The following is a 20,869-nucleotide window of genomic DNA, read 5'->3' as shown; positions in this document are numbered from 1 at the left end:
AAAGTAGTGTGTGGCAGAAAGCCAGCTTGTAAGATTAAAACAGTAAATTTCTACAAATATTTAAACCGAACAAGAGTAACTAAAGCCAGAGTTGATCCTGGAAATTTATAATGGAAAGCAAAGAAATGGCGGAGGCGTTGAATGGGTATTTTGTCTGTCTTCACTGTAGAGGACTTCAAAAACTACCCAAAGTTATTTTAAAATCCTGAGGTGGAAAGGTGGGAGGAACATAAAACAAGCACTATAACCAAGGAAAAGAAATTGGGAAGACTGTTCGACCTGAAGGCTGACAAGTACCCTGGAGCTGATGGCCTGAATCCTCGTATCTTGAAATAAATGGCTGCAGAGATAATAGAGACACTGGTCAAATTTCCATAAATTCTAGAAATGTCCGGGCAGATTGGGAAAGGACAAATGTAACAGCGTTATTCAAGAAAGGAAGGAGATAGAAAGCAGGAAACCAAAGACCAATTAACCAAACATCTATGGTAGGAGAATGCAGGAATCCATTATTTAATTTTTTTTAGAATATAACTCATTATTTAAAAATAAAAATTTTCAATTAAGGGGCAATTTACCGTGGCCAATTCACCTACCTTGCACATCTTTGGGTTGTGTGGGTGAGACCCTGTCAGACACGAGGAGAATGTGAAAACGCCACACTGACAGTGACTTGGGGCTGGGATCGAGGCACCTTGTGCTCTGAGGCAGCTGTGCTAACCACTGTGCCATCATGCTGCCCATAGATTGTTATTAAAGCAAGGGATTTAGACCATCATAATAGGATTAGGCAAGGTCAACATGGTTTGCGAATGGGTAATTGTATTCAAATAATCAATTGGAATTCATTGAGGAAGTAACGAGCATAGTGGCTAAAGGCGAACCTGTAGGCATGGTAATTTGGATTTCCAAAAGGCAGTTGATAAGGTGCCACATCAAAGGTTACTTCACAAGGTAAGGTGTAACTTGGTGTAAGGGTAACATAAAAAATAAATTTTTGGCAAAATTGAGCTTGTTCTGAATATTGAATATGATACTTTTTATAGGCTCCATAGCACAGCATTGGAATAAAAGCAAATGATTGCAGATGCTGGAATCTGAAACGAATGAGAAATTGCTGGAAAATCTCAGCAAGTCTGGCAGCATCTGTTGGGAGAGAAAAGAGCTAATGTTTGGAGTCCGATGACTCTTTGTCAGGATTGGAATATTTAGCCTAACTAGTTCATACTGGAGTTTATGCTTCACTCAAATCTCCTTTCCTTCCTCATCTAAATGCCAACCCAATCCTCTCTTCCCTGCTCCTTCATAAATTTGTTTAGCTACCTATTAATGCATTTGTTTACCCCTGTGGTAGTGAGTTCCACATTCTCGCCACTCTATCTGGGTGAAGAAATTCCTCTTACTTTCTTATTTGTGTTCTTGGTGAATATGATGTTGTTTGGCCCTGGTGTTGCTCTTCCCGAAAACACACTGTCGATTCTATCGAATGTTTCATAATACCAATATCCGGTCACCATTCAGCCTCTTTTTAAGGGGCAATTTAGTGTGGCCAATCCACCTATCCTGCACATCTTTTTGGTTGCAGGGGCGAAACCCACACAAACACGGTGAGAATGTGCAAACTTCACACGGGCAGTGGCCCAGAGCCGGAATTGAACCTGGGACCTCGGCACCGTGACGCAACTGTGCTAACCACTTGCACCACCATGCTGCCCTCGGTGGTTGAACATTTTGAGACAAATGTCTGATTCCTAAATTATTTTGTAAAAGGCAAAGGTTGATATTTTTGAATTGAATGATAAGGAGTTTGGATTTCGATATTTCCTTGTTAATAGGCAACCAACAGTGAAAATACGCAAGTTAGCATGAAGGAATGGATTTTGCAGTATGCTGAGAAAGCAAATAATAGCGATGACAATGATGATCAGGATAATGAAATACCCGAAACGGCTCCTGAAAAGGAAGAACACTTTGATCCAGTGAGTATAAAAGTCATTTTGACCTTCATGAAGAAGCAAATTTGAAGTGTACTTATGGCTGAAAAATAACTTCACCTAATGGACAAAGAAAGTCTTTACATGTGTGCTTTTATGTGGCGTTTGCAAGCTAAGGAAATCAACTAAACTTTGAAACAGAAAATGTAAATCAAATATTTTGTGGATTGTTTCGAATGATGTACCGAAACGTGCAATTTTGATCAGTTCTTGCAATCATTAGCCAGGTCATTGATTAGCAATCACAAATATTTTAGGAATATAGATTTCTGTATTCTAAATTGAGTATCCCCTCCAAATTGCAGTTTATTTGAATTGAGTGATATATTGTAATATTAAACACAGGTCCGTTGCCTTGTAAGTAGCTTGAGTTGATGGATCTTGATTTTGAAATGGTCCCTGCTTTTTCTTTCTCATAATTAATTGTCTTCCTCCTTGAAGATATTGAAGACCCTTAATGGGTTATAATTCTGTAAATGTACCATTATTGGCTACTTGAGCACAGGAAACATCACAGTTGTGTTTGATATTGCCTTAACAAGCAGGCTCTTGGCCAAGAGCATTGACCCCAATTTGGAATGGACCTAATAGTATGCCTCTGAAATCAAATAACTTGGAATAGTTAAGCAGGTCTTTGTTATTGAGGTCTCACCTCCCTTCGGAAATGAGAGAAATTTTAGAGAGACTGTTCTCTGGTCACTTGGAAGGGTGACCCCCACCCCGATATCACCCCCTCCCCGATATCACCCCCTCCCCGATATCACCCCCTCCCCGATATCACCCCCTCCCAGATATCACCACCTCCCAGATATCACCACCTCCCAGATATCACCACCTCCCCGATATCCCCCTCCCCGATATCGCACCTTCCCGATATCACACCTTCCCGATATCACCCCACACCGATATCACCCCCACCCCGATATCACACCTTCCTGATATCACACCTTCCCGATATCACCCCACACCGATATAACCCCCAGCCCGATATCACTCCCCCCACCAAGCCATAATTTCTTCTTGCTATAAAGTAGCGTAAAATATTGCGGTTACCAATACATTTAAGATCTTTTGATGGTAATTCAAGTGAATTTCACTTGTTTATTGAACAGAATGAACTTTATTTGGAACTGACAGCAAAACTCCTTGATACCAAAGAACGGGCTCTATCCTTCAAACAGAATAATAACAAACATGCTCACAGAGAAGCAGGTGAAAGAATTAAGATACTACAACAGGGTAAGGACATTGTTACATTTTACTGATGTAATATTGTACATATTTTATAAAAGTAGTTTTAAAAATTAATTGTTATGTCATTGAAGTGATCATGGGCTGGGAGGGCAATAATCAGGATAATATCCTCAAAGATTTTCTGATCATTTCATGATTATGTACATCTTGACATGGTAAAACTGCCATCATAAGATTTCACAGGATGAGGTGTAACATTCGAGCTTAAATGATCCTTGTGATTATGTGAATTTATTTACAATGACAGTTTTAAGTTATGAAAATCTGGAATACATTTTAAAGTCGTGAAGGGTTGTAAATAATTTACTAAACATGTTTTGACAAATAATCTTGTCACAGATTAGATGTAAAACCAAACTGGTGAAAATAGTTCTGGTATGCAAAGCTCTGGAGGAATGCACTCCTTTGAAGACTTGTGAATATCCCTTCTCCAAAATGCAATTTTGCTAAATGCAATTCAACAATAGAGATGTTTGTCTTTTTTAAGCAGGGCTTTGTCTGCTGATTCAGTGGATGCTAAATATTTTGTTGTGTTTTTCAAACAAGGGAAATGTAATTTATGAATTTTGTTCTGTAAAGTCTAAATCTAACAGTCAATATTATAAACATTAGAGATTGCAATTGGACTTCAGATATGACTAAACTTCTTGGAATACGGTTCTTGAGTGCCTAGGTTGACAATTGATCGGAGAGCATTTTAAAACAATTTAGAGTACCCAATTCATTTTTTTTCCAATTAAGGGGCAATTTAGAGTGGCCAATCCACCAAGCCTGCACATCTTTGGGTTGTGGGGGCGAAACCCACGCAAACACGGGGAGAATGTGCAAAATTCACACAGACAGTGACCCAGAGCCAGGATCGAACCTGGGGCCTCGGCGCCGTGAGGCAGCAGGGCTAACCCACTGTGCGAGAGCATTTTAAAAAACTTTTTTCAATGATGGGGCAATTTAGCATGGCCAATCCACCTACCATGCATATCTTTGGATTGTGACCCATGCAGATAGCGGAGCATGTACAAACTCCACACAGATAGTAACTCGGGGCTGGGATTGAACCCGGGTCCTTGGTGCCATGAGGCAGTAGTGCTAACCACTGCCCCACCATACCGTCCTCAATAGGATAGCTTATAACATGAACTTTCATAACCTGATCAAGCAGAGTCAGCATGGTTTCATGAAGGGGAAATCCATTCTGACAAACTTCACAGGTTTTAGGGCAGTAATCAGTGGAGTGCCACAGGGGTCAGTCGTGGGAACGCAGCTCTTCACAATATATAAAGATCTGGAGGAAGAAAGAGTGTACTGTGGCCAAATTGGCGGATGATAGAATGGCAGGAACGAAGGCAGGTTATCAGGGGGATACACATTGTTTACTGAGAAATATTGACAGGTTAAGTGAATGGGCAGAAAATTGGCAGATGGAATTAAATGTAGGAAAACGTGAGATTATTCATTTTGGATGAAAGAATGAGTAGATGGAGTATTATTTAAATTGAGAGAGACTGCAGAAAGCTGTAGCACAAAGGGACTTGTGGGTTCTTGTTCATGAAACCCAGAAAGCTGGCATACAGGTGCAGAAGGCAAATTAAATGCTGGCTTTTATTTGAAGGGGGCTGGAGGATAAATAAAGATATTATCATTTGAGGCAGCACAAAGGAGGTTTACTTGGATGATCCCAGGTATGGAGGGTCTGTCATATTAGGTAAAATTAAACAAGTTGAGTCTGTACTCCTAGGAGTTCAGAAGAATGAGAGGTGACATGATTGAAACATACAAGATTCTGAGGAGGTTAGACTGGATAAATGTTGGGAGATGTTTCCCCTCATGGGAGAGTGTAGGACCAGAAGGTGTAGTCGCAGAATAAGGGTTGCTCATTGAAGAATGATTTGAGGAAGAATCTCTTCTCTGAGTGGTGGGTCTTTGGAATTCTTTGTCCCTGTGGAGGCCGGGCCCATGAACATTTTAAAGGCTGAGATCAATAAGTTTGTAATCAGTTGAGGAATTAAGTGTTACGGAAAGTGAGCAGGAAAGTGGATTCAGTGAGTCTTAGATCAGGCATGATCTCATTAAATGGCAGCGCAGGCTCGAATGGCTGCAAGGCCTACTCCTGTTTATTTCTTGTGGTTTTCTATAGTAAAAGTTACTGGACTTGTTCTGGCTACAAATGTAACACGTTAACAAGGATTGTTATTAACCAACTTGAGCAGCAATTTTGTTAAGATTAGGAAATAAAGTGCAAGTTCCCAATCAAGAATTTGCTTGCTGATTTACTCAGCAATGTTTGTGATTTTGATAAAGGGAGGACAGTGGTGAGAGCTGCTGCCTCACAGCACCAGGGACGTGGGTTCAATTCCGGCCTATAGGGTGGGGGAGTGGGCTGGGATCGGGTGCTCTTTCGAAGGGTCGGTGCAAACTCGATAGACCGAATGGCCTGCTGTACTGTAGGGATTCTATGGCATCTCGCCCTTAGCCTCACTGTTACTTTTAAAGTAAGTAAAGTCGCCATCATCCCAGATGACCAATGGCTGCTTTCCTCTTTGAGAGGGAGAGCTGACTGTTGGTGATTTCGCCTGAGGATCACCACACCTCAGGAGAGGGGCAAGGTTGAAAAGGCAGGCCTCATGAGTAACTTCAGCCGGTCTGGCAATTGAGCCTGTGCTAATAACCTCGCTCTGCATCACACACCAGCGATCCAGGCAGCTGGGCTAAACCGGCCCCCAATAAGCTATTTTTAAGACCCTGTGACTGGCTACAGATATTATTTGTCCACTAAATCTTCACCAAAAATTGATAACTAATAGCATAAGCACCTTTACCTACGGCGCTGAGAACCCAGGTTTGATCCCGGCGCCGGGTCACTGTCTGTGTGGAGTTTGCACATTCACCCAGTGTCTGCGGGGGTTTCACGCCCACAACCCAAAGATGGGTTGTTTCTACTGGCGGGTGAAAGCAGAATAGAAAGAAAAGAATAGAAAATCGCTGATTGTCACGAGTAGGCTTCAATGAAGTTACTGTGAAAAGCCCCTAGTCGCCACATTCCGGCGCCTGTCCAGGGAGGCTGGTACGGGAATCGAACCGTGTTGCTGGCCTGCTTTAAAAGCCAGTGATTTAGCTTGGTGAGCTAAACCAGCCCCTTTTTAGGGGACATATCCTCAAAATAAGGGGAAGTAGATTTAGGACTGAGTTTAGGAGGAACTTCTTCACCCAAAGGGTTGTGAATCTATGGAATTCCTTGCCCATGGGAGCAATTGAGGCTCCTTCATTAAATGTTGTTAAGGTAAAGATAGATAGTTTTTTGAAGAATAAAGGGATTAAGGGTTATGGTGTTCGGGCCGGAAAGTGGAGCTGAGTCCACAAAAGATCAGCCATGATCTCATTGAATGGCGGAGCAGGCTCGAGGGGCCAGATGGCCTACTCCTGCTCCTTGTTCTTATTTATGCTATCCAGCTGTGTGACTCAATTTCATCAATGGTTGTATCACTGATTTGAAACAGCCAAAAACCAAACCCCCCCCCCCCCCACTCTTTTGCATTTGATTTGACTTATAATTCAGCCACTCAATCTTTTCTCAATCTGTTTCTCAATCTTTAACCTTTTTTCAGATGAAGCACTGTTGGTCCTTCTTTTCACCGATCTCCCAAATGACTTGTTGCCTTTGCCACAATGTTATTAGCTCAATTGCAGCAAGAAATTGAGTTGAAGGTTACAGAAAAATATAATGAATAGGTCATGGCAGAAGATACCCTTTCAGTCTCATGATACATTGTAGGCTTGGAAAGAACCTCAGTGAAATTGGTGATATTGCTTTTGATGTCTTGACAACACGTGAAAAGAGACAAGATATAAAAAATGTTGTGAAGTTAAAATGATGTATATATATATTTATATATATTGGAATGTCAAATTTAATTTTTGGTTAATGTACAATCATGTAACAAAAGAGCAACAAGACTTTTTTTTTTTTCTTTTTTTTTCTTTTTTTTTCTTTTTTATAAATTTAGAATATCCAATTCATTTTTTTCCAATTAAGGGGCAATTTAACATGGCCAATCCACCTAACCTGCACATCTTTGGGTTGTGGGGGTGAAACCCACGCAGACACGGGGAGAATGTGCAAACTCCTCACAGACAGTGACCCAGGGCCGGGATTCGAACCCGGGTCCTCAGCGCCGTAGGCAGCAATGCTAACCACTGTGCCACCGTGCCGCCAAGAGCAACAAGACTAATTGAGAACGAAAAAGGCCAAGCGATGAGGAATGATTCCAAAATATTAACCTTTTATTGTCTAGATTAAGGCAGTTTCTTAAGACAATTAATTTGAATCTGAAGGCGAGTTATTATTTCAAAAATAAGCAAAATACTGTGGTTGCTGCAATCGGAAGCTAGAATATAGGATGCCAGCAAAAATCAGCAGAGCTGGCAAACTATCTTTAAGGAGAGAAAGCAGAGTTAACCTTTCAAATCTTTTAGGCTCTTTGTCAGAATGGAAGGAAGGGATAAATATTGAAGTGCAGCTGTGAGAGATTGCAACAAAAAGTAAGAACAAAAGACGGATGGCCTCTTCGGTGGGGATGGAGAGGGGGAGAGGGTTTGCATTGAGATAATACATTTATGTGATATTTTTAAAAACGAGATTTCTGATGGAGGGGAATGGTCACAATCTAAAGCTGCTGAACTCAACTGAGAGTCCCAACCAGAAGATTAAATGCTGCTCCTCCAGCTTGCTCCAGGCTTCACCGGACCATTGGGGCAGCCCAAGGATGGACATGTGGGTATGAGAGCAAGGTGCTGATTTAAAATGAGCAACAGCAAGGTTGGAATCATGTTTGCAGACTGAGAAGGTGTTCCAGAAAGTGGTCACCGAGTCCTGCGTTTAGTCTCCCCAATGTAGAGGAGACAGCAGTGGGAGCCAGCGAATACAATAGATCAAATTGAAGGATCTGCAAGTGAAACAAGACTTTAACCTGAAAGGAGAGTTTGGGGCTGTGAAAGGTTAGGATGGAGAAGGTAAAGGGGCAGTTGTTGCATCTTCTGTGATTGACAGGGAAGGTGCTGTGGGCAGGGAATGGGAGTTGGGCATGATGGAGGGGTGGGTCAGGGATTACTGGAAGAAACAGCCCCTGCGGAATGCTGACGGGGCGAGGGGACGATGCATTTTGTGGTGGCATCGTGCTGGAGTTGGAAAAACGGTGGAGAATGATAGATGTTGGCACTTACCATGATATGGTCTCCCTGTCCTCACTTTCCACCCCACTAGCCTCCGCATTCAAAGGATCATCCTCTCCTGTTTCCCCTTCCCACATCAGGCCATCTGTCTTTTTTTCTTAAAGTTGCTACTTTTTGTTGCAATCTCTCGCAGCTACAGTTCAATATCTAACATACGTCCCTCCCTTTAGTTCTGATGAAGAGCCTAAAGGACTCAAAATGTTAACTCTGCTTTCTCTACTTTCAGATGCTGCCAGACCTGCTGAGCTTTAAAGTATCCTCTGTTCTGATTTCAAAGTTTGATGTGGATAAGTGATGCAAAACGTGAAAACATGTTGCATTTGTTATTTGAGTTCCTACTGAATTCTGTTGTATTTATGAGGCTGAATTCTCGGAATTATTGTGCTGGCAGTTTTCTATTTCTCTTGAATTAGCATGAAAATGGATCAGTCTTTGGGTTTATGAATGCATCCTCAAGGATTAAATCGTCTGTATTTAAAATTTTCAACTTTTGATGCAGAGATTAAACAGTTGGAGAAACATCCTGCTTTTGATCCCTCAATAAAGATGGTCGATCTGAAGAAGAATGACAAAAGCTCCACTAGACCTCCTGATGATAAGCATGAAGGTGCCCTTAACTTAACCTTGCTGGAAGAATCTGCAAAAAAATTAAAAGAGGAAAGTAAGAAACTCAACAGTATAACACCTATGATTGGATAGTAGATTTTTGGCATTGTTTTGCCTACAGTTCTGTTCTTTTTTTTAATTCCACTTTAAAAAAAACTTTTCTCCTCTTATAACCATTGTAGCAAAAAATGAGCCAAAGGATGTACGAAACTTTGACTACACTGCACGAAGTTGGACAGGGAAATCTCCGAAGCAGTTTCTAATCGATTGGTGTCGGAAAAACCTTCCCACTAGTCCAGCTCCAAACTATCGTAAAATCGCTGTGGGTAGATTCTGGAAGAGTAGGTTTGTGTCTTTTGTTGTACCTTTTGCCAAAATTCAAAACCTTGTTGAAACTTTAGCATTTAGGATGACGAAGATTTCGGGAACTTGTGTCACTTGCAGCCAAGCAGCTTCTGTTGGTTTCCTGTTCATGAATTTTGTTGGGAAAAAAAGTAATCTGTTCAAATATCAAGAATAATTTTCCTTAAGTCATTCCACTCTTATTATCTGTTCCTTTTTTTCTTCACGATAAGATGTTTTACTTCCCTTTATTGCGTTCCCTTTTTCCAAGTATCTATTTTGGAGATGGGAATGACTTCTTGTAAAGGGTTTAGTTGGAAAAATACCGGATTTTAAAAATGTATTTACGTATGTGGCGTCGCTGGCTGGCCAGCATTTATACCAATTCCTAAATGCCCTTGAGAAGGTCATGGTGAATAGTTTTGAACTGCTGTGGTCTCTGTGGTGTAGGTACACCAACAGTGCTGTTTGAAAGTGAGTTCCAGGATTTTGTTCCAGTGATAGTGAAGGAGTGACAATATATTTCCAAGTTAAAATGGTGAGTGGCTTGGAGGGAAGCTTCCAGGTGGTGGTGTTCCCATGTGTCTGTGTCATGGAAGGGGTGCCTATCAAATGGAATCCGTTGTCCTGGATGGTGTCAAACTTCTTGAGCGTTGTCAGAGCTGCACTTATCCAGGCAAGTGGAGAGTTTTCCATGCACTCCCGACTTATACCTTGTTAACGGTGGACAGGATGAGAATGCATCTGAGTCAGTGAGTTGGATTCAAATGTTGCCGGAAAGATGGTAGATGACTAATGTCCAAAGAACGAGGATTGCAGGAAATGTCAAGGTATATTCCCTTGAAGAGAAAAGATCGGATAAATGAATCCAGAGCGTCTTGGATAACGAGCGAGATTAAGATTAAGATTAAGATGAAGATGAACAGTAGGAAGTACAGCTACAACAAATGTCAGATAGAAAATAAAATGGAGGATCAGGCTGAATACAGAAAGACCAAAGTGGGAGTGAAAACACTAATCTGAAAAGCAAGGAGGGAGCATGAAAAAACTGGCAGCTAACATAAAAGAGATTTCTAGGGTCTCCAATAAGCATGTAAATTATAAGGGTTCTAAAATAAAGATGAGGGCGGATTAAGGATTTGAAAAAAGGAGACTTGTAAGTGGAGACAGGAGAAATAATAGAGGTATTAAATGAGTACTTTGTATTCGACTTCACCAAGGAAGAGGATGCTACCCAGGCCAAGTTGAGTGAGGAGGTAACTGATGCACTCGAGAAATTTACAATTGAGATGGAAGAGGAGACAGGCTATATTTACTAAAAATTGACAACGTACCGTTCAAATATCTCCTGCATGGGTACAGCAGGGGAATGGGAGTAGGTGGAATGCTCTTTTAGAGAAGCCGTGCAAACTCGATGGGCTGAATGGCCTCCCCTGTAAAAGTTGTATGATTCTGTCTGCAGTTGAGCAGTACACCCCCTTATAAACCTTTTTTAAGGCTTGTGAATCCCAATGCATTCATGGTACACATTTGAAGACACATGCAGTTTCCACTGCTTGTGAAGCAGAGTTGTCATCCCAGGGCAAGGAGCCTGTATGGCAGGCAGACGATCATAGAGAGCCATGTTTGAAGCTGCCACTTGCCTTCCCAGCTTAGTAGCATGATATCCTGTTTTTTTTCCACATTTCATGCCATCATCTGCCTCTACCAAATCAGCACTAGTGTGCTAGTCCCGTTTGGCATTCACTGATCTAAATATTTCTTAATGTTCAAGAGCACTTTGGGCTTACTGTCTGCATTTGCTGTTTGGCAGCATTGATCCACCATGACCAGGGCAGAGAGCCTTTGGACTGGGTAGTCTCCACAGCCAGCATTGCTATCTTGAAGGAGGGGAAGCTTGTGAGCCCCAAAAGCTGATCCCTATGACTCCTCAGCTGAAAAAAGTTTGTGCGAACTGGATTTTGGATTTCTGGACTGGAAAGATTACATTCTGTTGTAGGGCTGTCAGCACAGATTCAAAAAAAGTCCTGTTTGGCAAACCGTAAAGATTTATTAAAAATGAAGGTTAAATAAGTGTAATGTGGTAAGCATAATTTCTTCAGATTTTCAAAAAGCTTTTGATAAGGAACTCCAGATCAGAATGAGAATATGTGGAGTCATAGCTGAAAGGATAGTAAATTGACAACAAAATAAAAAAACAGAATTTCGAGTTGTCAGTTTTATGTATTATTTGAACTGAAGTGTGTTCATTTGAGACTAACCATCTTGGCCACAGGAGACAGTTTGTTGAAGTAATTCAGGAAATCTTGATTAATTGTAGATTAATACTTATCAAAGACTGGATGGGATTTGACTAGCATACTATGGCATTACAGTTCCAATTCAGCCTTGGGCACGGGTTGAGACTGGTTCTCTGTTCTCTCCTTGTAATTTCTTCTTCCCTGTGACAGCAGGCACTTGCTGCACAATCTGCTTGGTGAACGTTTTGACTTATTAAGTCATTCCAAGCCAGAACCCACAAAGTGATCAATGATATTGCATTCTGATTGACCAAAATGAGGCGGGGCTATTTCTTAATTGGCTCAAGGGATGTGTGATAATCTATGACTGTTCAAGATGGTGCATGATCAGTTTCTGATTAGTTTCTTGAATCTGATAGTCATCTATTGATTTTATTTCCCATTGTCCCTGACTGGCCTTCTAAGGTGTCAGTTATTTGTGGAACAATCCCTCTCGTTAAGATTTGTTTTTGTTACTTCTGTTACTTCTATGACCTGCTGACATAAAGAATGTTTTATGACATGTTGCTTGCCCATTCGTTCCTGGCTTGAGCCCATCATATCAAACTTCATTTAATTGGTATTAAATCAGACACTATGCTTTGTACTGATTAATATTACTTTTCCCTGTGGTTACTAGGAATGAGTTGCTTTACTTTTAAAACAGAAAAGCGTCATAAAGTTGCTTATAATGTTTAAAACTAATAACGACACTTGTTTATGCATAGAATATAAGTGAGAATGGTTATGATATCTGTTTATCTTTTGAGATAAGACAGCATGTAATATCTGGGAAAATGGATTAATCGGTCCAGATGTCTAATTGATCTATTAATCAGTATGTCCTGAAGAACTTCATTAAAGCAGCTGCTTTTCAATGTATTTTGGTTGAGAGAGCTGCTTTGCTAAAGTGTGTTTTTGTTTTACCTGACAGCGCTTGGTATGTCTTTTCACATTTTCTCCCAAATTTGCACCCAACAATAAACAATAATAAGTAACGAATGTAATGTCAGTCCCCATATCAATAACTATGATCCCATCCCCCCACCAAACCCCAGACATTAGCCTGCATGTTAACATAAACAAATGACAGAGGAATCAGGAATTACCCCATAGTTACCATTAATACATAGAGTCCTCTCCCCCCCCCACCCCCCAATCTTTGATGTGATCCAATTCTCGAAAGTGCATAATAAATAACGCCCATGAATTGTAGAACCCCTCCATCCTTGCCCTCAGTTCAATTTGACCTTTTCAAGCGTCAAGAATTAGAGCAGGTCCTCCCGCCACGCCAGGGCACAGGGTGGAGAGGCTGAACTCAACCCTACCAGGATCCGTCTTTAGATGATCAACGAGACGAAGGCAACAACATCTGCCTCCGCGCCCATTTCCAACCCCGGCTGACCCGACACCCCGAAAGTGGCCTCCCGAGGGCCCGGGTGCAGTTTCACGTGCACCACTTTCGAGATTACCCTAAAAACCTCCTTCCAATAAGCCTCCATCTTTGGACAGGACCAAAACATATGAACATGGTTTGTGACACCCCCCCCCCTTCTTGCAGCACCTTCTCCAAAATAGCCCCGTAAACCGCCGATTCTACCCCCTTGTCCAGTTCCCCTGTCGTCAGCAGCACCTCCAGAAATGTGGAAACTGGCTCTACTGGGAAGCTCTGTAGTCTGTTTAAAAACTTACAAAATTACAAAAATTTCACGATCTATATAAAATATACATAAAAGAAGTGCTTGAAAGTGTTTTGTTTCAAAAGCTAATTACAGAACTTACAAAATCAAAGATGGCTACATAATGTGAAATAAAGTGATTTATTTTAAACATCACATGTTAAACTGTACTAATTCAGTGCCCAAGGCGTAATGTTTTAATATCTGTTTTTCATTGCACAATAGGACTTTGAATTTAGATAAAGGAGTTGGTAATTTTAATTGCAAAGGAGGTTGATGGTTCCACACCGGTAATTGTACAACCTTGACGGCTTGCACTACTGGCCTTTGGGCATTTTGTTTTTTCTCCTGTGTGATTCTAAGTCCAAGTCATGTGTTGTGCGCGAGTCCCAGAATTCAGCATAAAGCCACACTGGCTTGACATGCGTTGATTATTTGATCAGTACTGCAAACAAATTGTAAATGATGATCAAAATTAAACTTTCCTAATGATGGGAATTCGTCATATTGGCAAATTGTGCGAAATGCTGCTGAACAAGGATCCATGCTGGGACCACTGTTCACAATGTACATAAATGACTTGGACTCTGAAATCAGACGTATAATTTCAACATTGTCAATTAACACAAAGTTTGCAATTTTATTGCCATTTCTTATATTTGTAAACAATTGTATATATACATCACACTTTTCTTACCCACGTTAATTTATTTTATTGTACAGAGGTTTATTTTGTCTTTCATTTAATTGACCTTGTGTACATTTTGCCGCCCTCTGGATTGGTCTATAGTCCCTCCCCTGCCCCCCCCCCCCCCCCCCCCCCCCCCCACTTTCATTTCAGCTATGTTTTGCTTTTAGTTTCAGGAAAAGCTCTCCCCACCTCTATTCCGTCCGTCCTCCCCTTGCCCCCCTGGGTCATGGCTTCACCCTCACCCCCACAACCTTGGACATTGCCTCGGAGAAGGCTGTCCCGGACCCAGCAAGTTTGGGACAAGCCCAGAACATGTGGGTGTGGTTGGCCGGGCCCCTCTGGCACAGTTCACATTTATCCTCCGCCTCCGGGAACAACCTGCTCATTCGGTTTCTGGTCAGGTGCACTCTGGGCACCACTTTGAGCTGCATTAGGCTTAGCCTTGCCGCAGGAGGAAGTGGAGTTAGCCCTGCTCAGTGCTTCGCTCCAGTCCCCACCCGATTTCTGTCCCCTGTTCGTCCTTCCATTTTTGTCTGGTCTCGTTCAGTGGTTTTTGAGCTCTGTCCAGTAACTGTTCGTATAGTTTCCCACATAGCCCCCCCTTCTCTCTGCTTGTGCCTGTCAGGTCATGGGTTTCTGGGGCCCTCTGGGTACTCGACTATCTCTTTGCGGAGGAAGTGTTTTATTTGGAGGTATCTCATTTCCTGTCCTTTTGTTAGTTTCCACTTCCTTGTCCGTTCGTCCAGTGTCGCCAGTCTGTGCCCTACGTAGAAGTCCCCGACCGTCAGTGTGCCCCTGTCCCGCCTCTATCCTTTGAAGGTGGTATCTAGCATGGCTGGGGGGAATCTGTGATTGCAGATAGGGCCATGGGGGACAATTTAGTTATCCCGAAGTGTAGTATTAGCTGGGTCCACATTCTCAGCGTGGCCGTTACCACTGGGCTTGTTGTGTTTCTTGTTGAGGAGGATGGGAGTGCTGCTGTACCCAGGGTCCGGAGGGTCGTTCCTTTACAGGAGGCCTCCTCCATTTGTACCCAATCTGCAGGATTCCTGGACCCATCGCCTCACTCTTTCGGCCGTTGCTGCTCAGTGGTAGTATTGTAGGTTTGGTGAAGCCAAGCCCCCTTTGATTTTCCTTCTTTGCAGTGTCGGTTTGGGAATTCTTGAGTTCTTACCCCCCCATTCAAACGGCATGATTAGTGGAGGAATGTATTTAATGCAGAGGAGAAACGGTGTTGGTTGAATTGAGAGCAAAGCTGAGAGTTTGGTTCAGGGTGAAAGGGATGTATACTCTTTTTGTTCCTTTCACACCCTCCAGTATTCAGTTCCTATATTTGTTCAATAAATTAAGGTGGTAGAATAGCTGGTAAATTACTCTGTGTATAATAAGTAGCCTGCAATGTCAGGGCAGTTCAGCCAATGGAATATACCTCCTGTGGTATGAGGGAAGTAACAGACGCATCATGTGTCTGAGACAAAAGCTTCTGCAAGAGGTGTCACTGGCTGCAAGAGCTTGAGCTCTGGGCTTTGGACTATGAGCAGAGGCCCGAGTTGGTGTGGTGCATCAGCAAGGCAGAGAGCTATGTGAATAGCATGTTTAGGGAAATGGTCACATCACAGGTTGAGTATTCAGCCAGTGGAGGAATGGGTGATCAACAGGCGATATAAAGAATTAGGCTTGAGTCGATCGGGCTTGCTAACCAGTTTTCCATTTTAGATACTGGAGAGTGATGGTTGTTCAGACGAGTGCAGCAAAAGCCAAGTCCACGTCACCATGGGTGACTAAGCTGCACAGGAGAGGAAAAAGATGCATGGAAAGGCAGCAGTGATGGGATTCGTTAGGCAGGCATTTCTGTGGCTGTAAATCTGACTTCAGGATGGCGTGGCGCCACAAAACAGCTGCAGGACATTCTTCTGGAAGAGGGTGAACATCCAGAGATCATGATCACATTGATACGAACAACATGAGTCGGAAGAGAGATGAGACCTGAAAGTACATTTCAAGCAATGTAGGCAAGAAATGAAAAAGCAGGGCCTCAAAAGCAGTACTACTCTCAGGATTACTCCCAGTACCATTTCTTAGTGAATTCAGGAAAGAAAGGTTGTGCAATTGAACGTGTGGCTGGAGAATTGATGCAAGAGGGAGGAGGTAACGTTTTGGAAGCATTGGGCCCAGTTCAAAGGCAGGTGAATCTGTGCAGGAGGATTGGGTTGTCCCTTAGCAGGATTGGGCTTAACGTCCTTGCAGGGAGATTTGCTTGTTGGGAGAGTTTAATCTAGATTGGTAGCGAATGGGAACCCGAGGGAGAGCTTTGATTGACAAAACAAAGGCAAGGATCAAATAAAATGAGAATTCCGAAAAATGTTTTTAAAAAGAACAAGTTGAGAGTGCACACGGCATTCCAACAAGGTAGATGATTTGAAGGCATAAATGGAGGTAAACAGATATAATTTATTTGTCATTATGGAGGCGTGATCAAAACATGGAACTGAGAGGGCAGCATGGTGGCCTAGTGGTTAGCACAACTGCCTCACGGCGCTGAGGTCCCAGGTTCGATCCCGGCTCTGGGTCACTGTCCGTGTGGAGCTTGCACATTCTCCCTGTGTCTGCGTAGGTTTCGCCCCCACAACCCAAAAATGTGCAGAGTAGGTGGATTGGCCACACTAAATTGCCCCTTAATTGGAAAAAATAATTGGGTAATCTAAATTAAAAAAAAACATGGAACTGAATATTCAAGGATATTTGTCATTTAGGAAGAATGGCCAAAAGGAAAGGAGGGATGACGCTCTTTCGCGGGGACACTGAGTACATTAGTGAAAGGGTATCTTGGATCAAAGAATCAAAATGTAGAATCAGTTTGGATGGAGCTCAAACAGGTAGGCAGAGCATACATTGGTGGAAGTTGTTTATAGGCCACCAAACAGCAGTGATAATGTTGGGTGGGCATGGTATAAAGCAGGAAATTTGCGCTGCATGTAACATGGGTAATGTAGTAACAATGGGAAACTTCAATTTCCATATTGACTGGATAAACCTAATTAGCACTCATGCTTTGGAGGATCAATTCCTGGGCTGTGTATGAAATGGGTTTCTGGAGCAGTATGTTGAAGAACCAAGCAGGAATCGGACTATTTTAGATTTAAAATTATCTAGAAAGACACGGCTAATTAATAACTTTGCTGTAATGTTGCCACTCAGAAATGGTGACCATGATATAATGGAGTTTTTCATTCAGTTTGGAAGTGATACAATTAACTTTGAAATTTGAGTTTTAATTCTGAACTGAGGAAATGATAAAGTTTTAAGGGGCAAGTTGACTGCTGGATTGGAAAAATGCATTTAAAGACTTGATGGTGGACTTGCAATGGCTAGTTTTTAAATTAGCATTACATGATGTACAACAAATATACATTCCCCGCGACACAAAAAGTAAACAGGATAGGTCAATCAACCGTTGCTAACGAAGAAGTTAAAGATTGCATTCAATCGAAGGATGCGGTTACCAGAAAAACGTAGTAAGCTCGAGGATTGGGAACAATTGGGAATCCAGCAAAGGATGACCAGGAAACTGATAAAAGAAAGGGAAGAGAGAATGTGAATGCAAGTTAGCGAGTAATATTAAGGTGGAATGAAAACATTTCTTCAGTATGTGAAACGGCAAAAATTAGCAAAGTCAAATGTGGGCTTAGTATAGGCGCCGACCGGAGAATGGAGAATAGAGAAAAGGCAGAGAAAATAAGTTACTTTGTCCATGTTTTCATGGAGAAATGGACAGAAAGGAGAAATGAAGAGACGAAAACCCAAATTTGAGATCAGTAAATTGATAGAACCTAATAGAAAAGTATGTGATAAGTGAACACTGAAATAATTGTGATTGGGCAGAGTCAACATGTATTTATGAAAGTATTACGATAGGAGAGAGGCAGAAATTACTTCCTGTCTATAAGCCAAAGGTGTTTTGAATTATTTTTAAAGCATGCGGTGGCATGTTTTCCCAAATCCTTTGTTTGTGTGATCCAATTTACTAATAGTCCGCAGCAAAATTGCATTATGGCTAACTAGAAGGTCAGTTTATTTCACATTCAAAGCCCAAGGGAGGAATGTTTGGAACTTCCACTCCACTACACACACACAAAAAGGAGTATGGAAAAATAAGTTTTAGAACTACAGATAGTAGCACTGGAACCACAGAAACAGATATCCATTCACATGATTTCCAGAATTTGAGTCCAATCAGGAATGCTTTCACACAGGAGCTGGAGTTCAGCTGGCTGAAAACCAGTTGTAGAGTTTGCTTGACAGTTGGTGCTGATACTACAAATTAAGTGGAGAACCAAGTGGATTGCATATTCCATGAAGTGGTAATACTAAGGTTAGGGGCATGTAGGCAGAGACAGAATATGTGATCGTCAGGCAGTCAAAGAAAACCAGGTTGGTTTGTCTTGTCTGTCTTGCGAATAGGTTTCCTATTTTGGATACTGGTGAGGGCAATGTTTCCTCGGGAGTGCAGCCAGAACCAAGTCCATGGTACCTCAGGACAGGAGGAAGAAGAGTGGAAAAGCAATGGTCATGGAATTCAGTCGTCAGATGATTGGATAGGCCTTTCTGCAGCACTAAACCAGACTCCAGGGTCGCATAGTCCTCCTGAGCCCGGGCCAAGAATGGAGTGGCTGCAGAGTATCCTTCTAGGTGAGGGTGAACAGCCAGAGGTCAGGTAAAACGAGGGATGAGGTGCAGAAAGCAGATTTCGGGGAGTATGGAAGGAAATTAAAAAGCAGGACCTCGAGCAGTAATCTCAGGATTACTCCCAAGTGTCATGTGCAAGGGGAAGTAATTGATTGAACATGTGGCTAGAGAATTGGTTTAGGAGGGAGGGCATCTGATTTATGAGGCATTGGCACTGGTTCTGGGATCTTTACAAGCTGGGCAGGTTACAATTTAACAGGATAAGATTAATATTCTTGGAGGGAGATTTGCAGGTGCTGTTGTGGAGGGATTGAATGGGAATCTGAGCGGTCGCTCAATTTGGAACTGAAGCTGAGAATGGGAAGTAGAAAAGTGGCATATGAAATTGGAAGACCGGTGAAGTGGAGGCAATAATCAACTAAACTTGGAATGTGGAATAATGTCAAAAAGTCAAAGTTAAGGACACCCCACTGGAATATATTCAGCATTTGCGACAAGATGGATAATTAAAAGGCACAAATAAAGATAAATGGGTAAGATCTAATTGCCATCACAGAAACAAGGCTTCAGGACGACCAAGACGGGAACTAAATGTTTAAAGGTATTTCACATTCAGGAAGGACAAGCAAGAAAGAAAAGGAGGTGGTGTTGGCGAGTAGGTAAAAAAAAAAGTCTTCTCCACAGAGCTTTCTTTTCATTGGTTCATGGGATGTGGGTGTCACTGGCTGTGCCAGCATTTATTGCCAGCCCTAATTGCCCTTGAGGAGGCAGTTAAGAGTTAACCACATTGCTGTGGGTCTGGGGTCACATATAGGCCAGACCGACGGATATCCTTCCCTGAAGGACGTTAATGAACCAGATGGGTTTATACAACAATCGACAATGGTTTCACGGTCATCATTTAACTCCAGATTTTTATTACTCACCATCTGGGATTCGAACCCGGGTCCCTAAAGCATTACCCTGGATTTCCGGATTACTAGTCCAGTGACAATACCACTAGCATCGCCCCCCCCCTGCATGGCAGAAGACAGAAGTCCTGGGTTTCTTGTCACATCATTAGAACCCAAATAAATCATGTTTGATTAGCCTGTTGATGTCTTTTGAGGATGTAAGCGACAGAATTGATAAAGGGGCATTGGTGAACATGTTGTACTTGGATTTTCAGAAGGCTTTTGATAAAATCCCCCCTACAAGCGGTTGGTGAGCAAAACTGAAGCATGTGGGGGAGGGGTACTATACTGTTGTGGATTAAGAATTGGTTATTATATAGAAAGAAAATAAATGGGTCATTCTCAGGATGGCGGGCTGTAATTAGCAGGATTGCACAAGGATCAGTGTTTGCATCACAGCTGTTAACCATCTGGATAAGTATTTTGGATTGGGGGTCAAATGTAATATTTCCAAATCTGCTCAAAACTAGGTGGGAATGTAAGTTGTGAGGAGGATGTAAGGAGGCTTTAAGAGGATTTGGGCAGGCTCGGTGAGTGGGCAAGTTTTCTATCAGATGGAATCTAATCTGAACAAAAAGTCTTTCACTGGTAGGAAAGAGGTAAATATTTCCATGATGAGAGGTTAGGAGGTGTTGATGTCCAAAGGGACCTGTGTGTCCAAGTTCATAAGTCAGTAAGATACACTTGCTTGCACTCACTTTATTATTGTCACAAGTAGGCTTGCATTAACACTGCAATAAAGTGGGCAGCACCGTGGCGCAATGGGTAGCACTGCTGCCTCACAGCGCTGAGGTCCCAGGTTCAATGATGGCTCTGGGTCACTGTCCGTGTGGAGTTTGCACATTCTCCCCGTGCTTGCATGGGTTTTGCCCCCACAACCCAAAGTTGTGCAGGATAGGTGGATTGGCCATGCTAAATTGACCCTTAATTGGAAAAATGAATTGGGTACTCTAAATTTATAAACAAAACACTGCAATGAAGTTACTGTGAAAATCCCCTGGTTGTCATACTCCAGCGCCTGCTTGGGTACACAGAGGGAGAATTCAGAATGTCCAATTCACTGAACAGCCCGTCTTTCGGGACTTGTGGGAGAAAACCGGAGCATCTGGAGGAAATACACGCAGATACTGAGACAACATGCAGACTCCGTGCAGACAGT

General features: G+C 42.3%; 1 protein-coding gene across 3 annotated transcripts in view; it reads left to right on the top strand.

Annotated features, from left to right (window-relative positions):
- The window catches only part of dhx29 (DEAH (Asp-Glu-Ala-His) box polypeptide 29), a 131,055-nt gene that overhangs the window by 32,364 nt on the left and 77,822 nt on the right, over positions 1 to 20,869 (top strand). Inside the window, exons 6-9 of one of the 3 annotated variants that reach the window (XM_038790906.1) lie at positions 1,836 to 1,979; positions 3,107 to 3,233; positions 8,974 to 9,135; positions 9,263 to 9,425. In XM_038790906.1, the coding sequence (XP_038646834.1) occupies positions 1,836 to 1,979; positions 3,107 to 3,233; positions 8,974 to 9,135; positions 9,263 to 9,425 (596 nt within the window). Of the gene's footprint in view, positions 1 to 1,835; positions 1,980 to 3,106; positions 3,234 to 8,973; positions 9,136 to 9,262; positions 9,426 to 20,869 lie in introns of those variants that run through there. The other 2 variants (XM_038790907.1, XM_038790908.1) reach the window with 2 other exon arrangements.

Source organism: Scyliorhinus canicula, chromosome 3, assembly GCF_902713615.1.
Source record: "Scyliorhinus canicula chromosome 3, sScyCan1.1, whole genome shotgun sequence".
NCBI lineage: Eukaryota > Metazoa > Chordata > Chondrichthyes > Carcharhiniformes > Scyliorhinidae > Scyliorhinus > Scyliorhinus canicula.
Note: the sequence above shows the minus strand (reverse complement) of the source record. Positions and strands in the feature narration are given on the sequence as shown.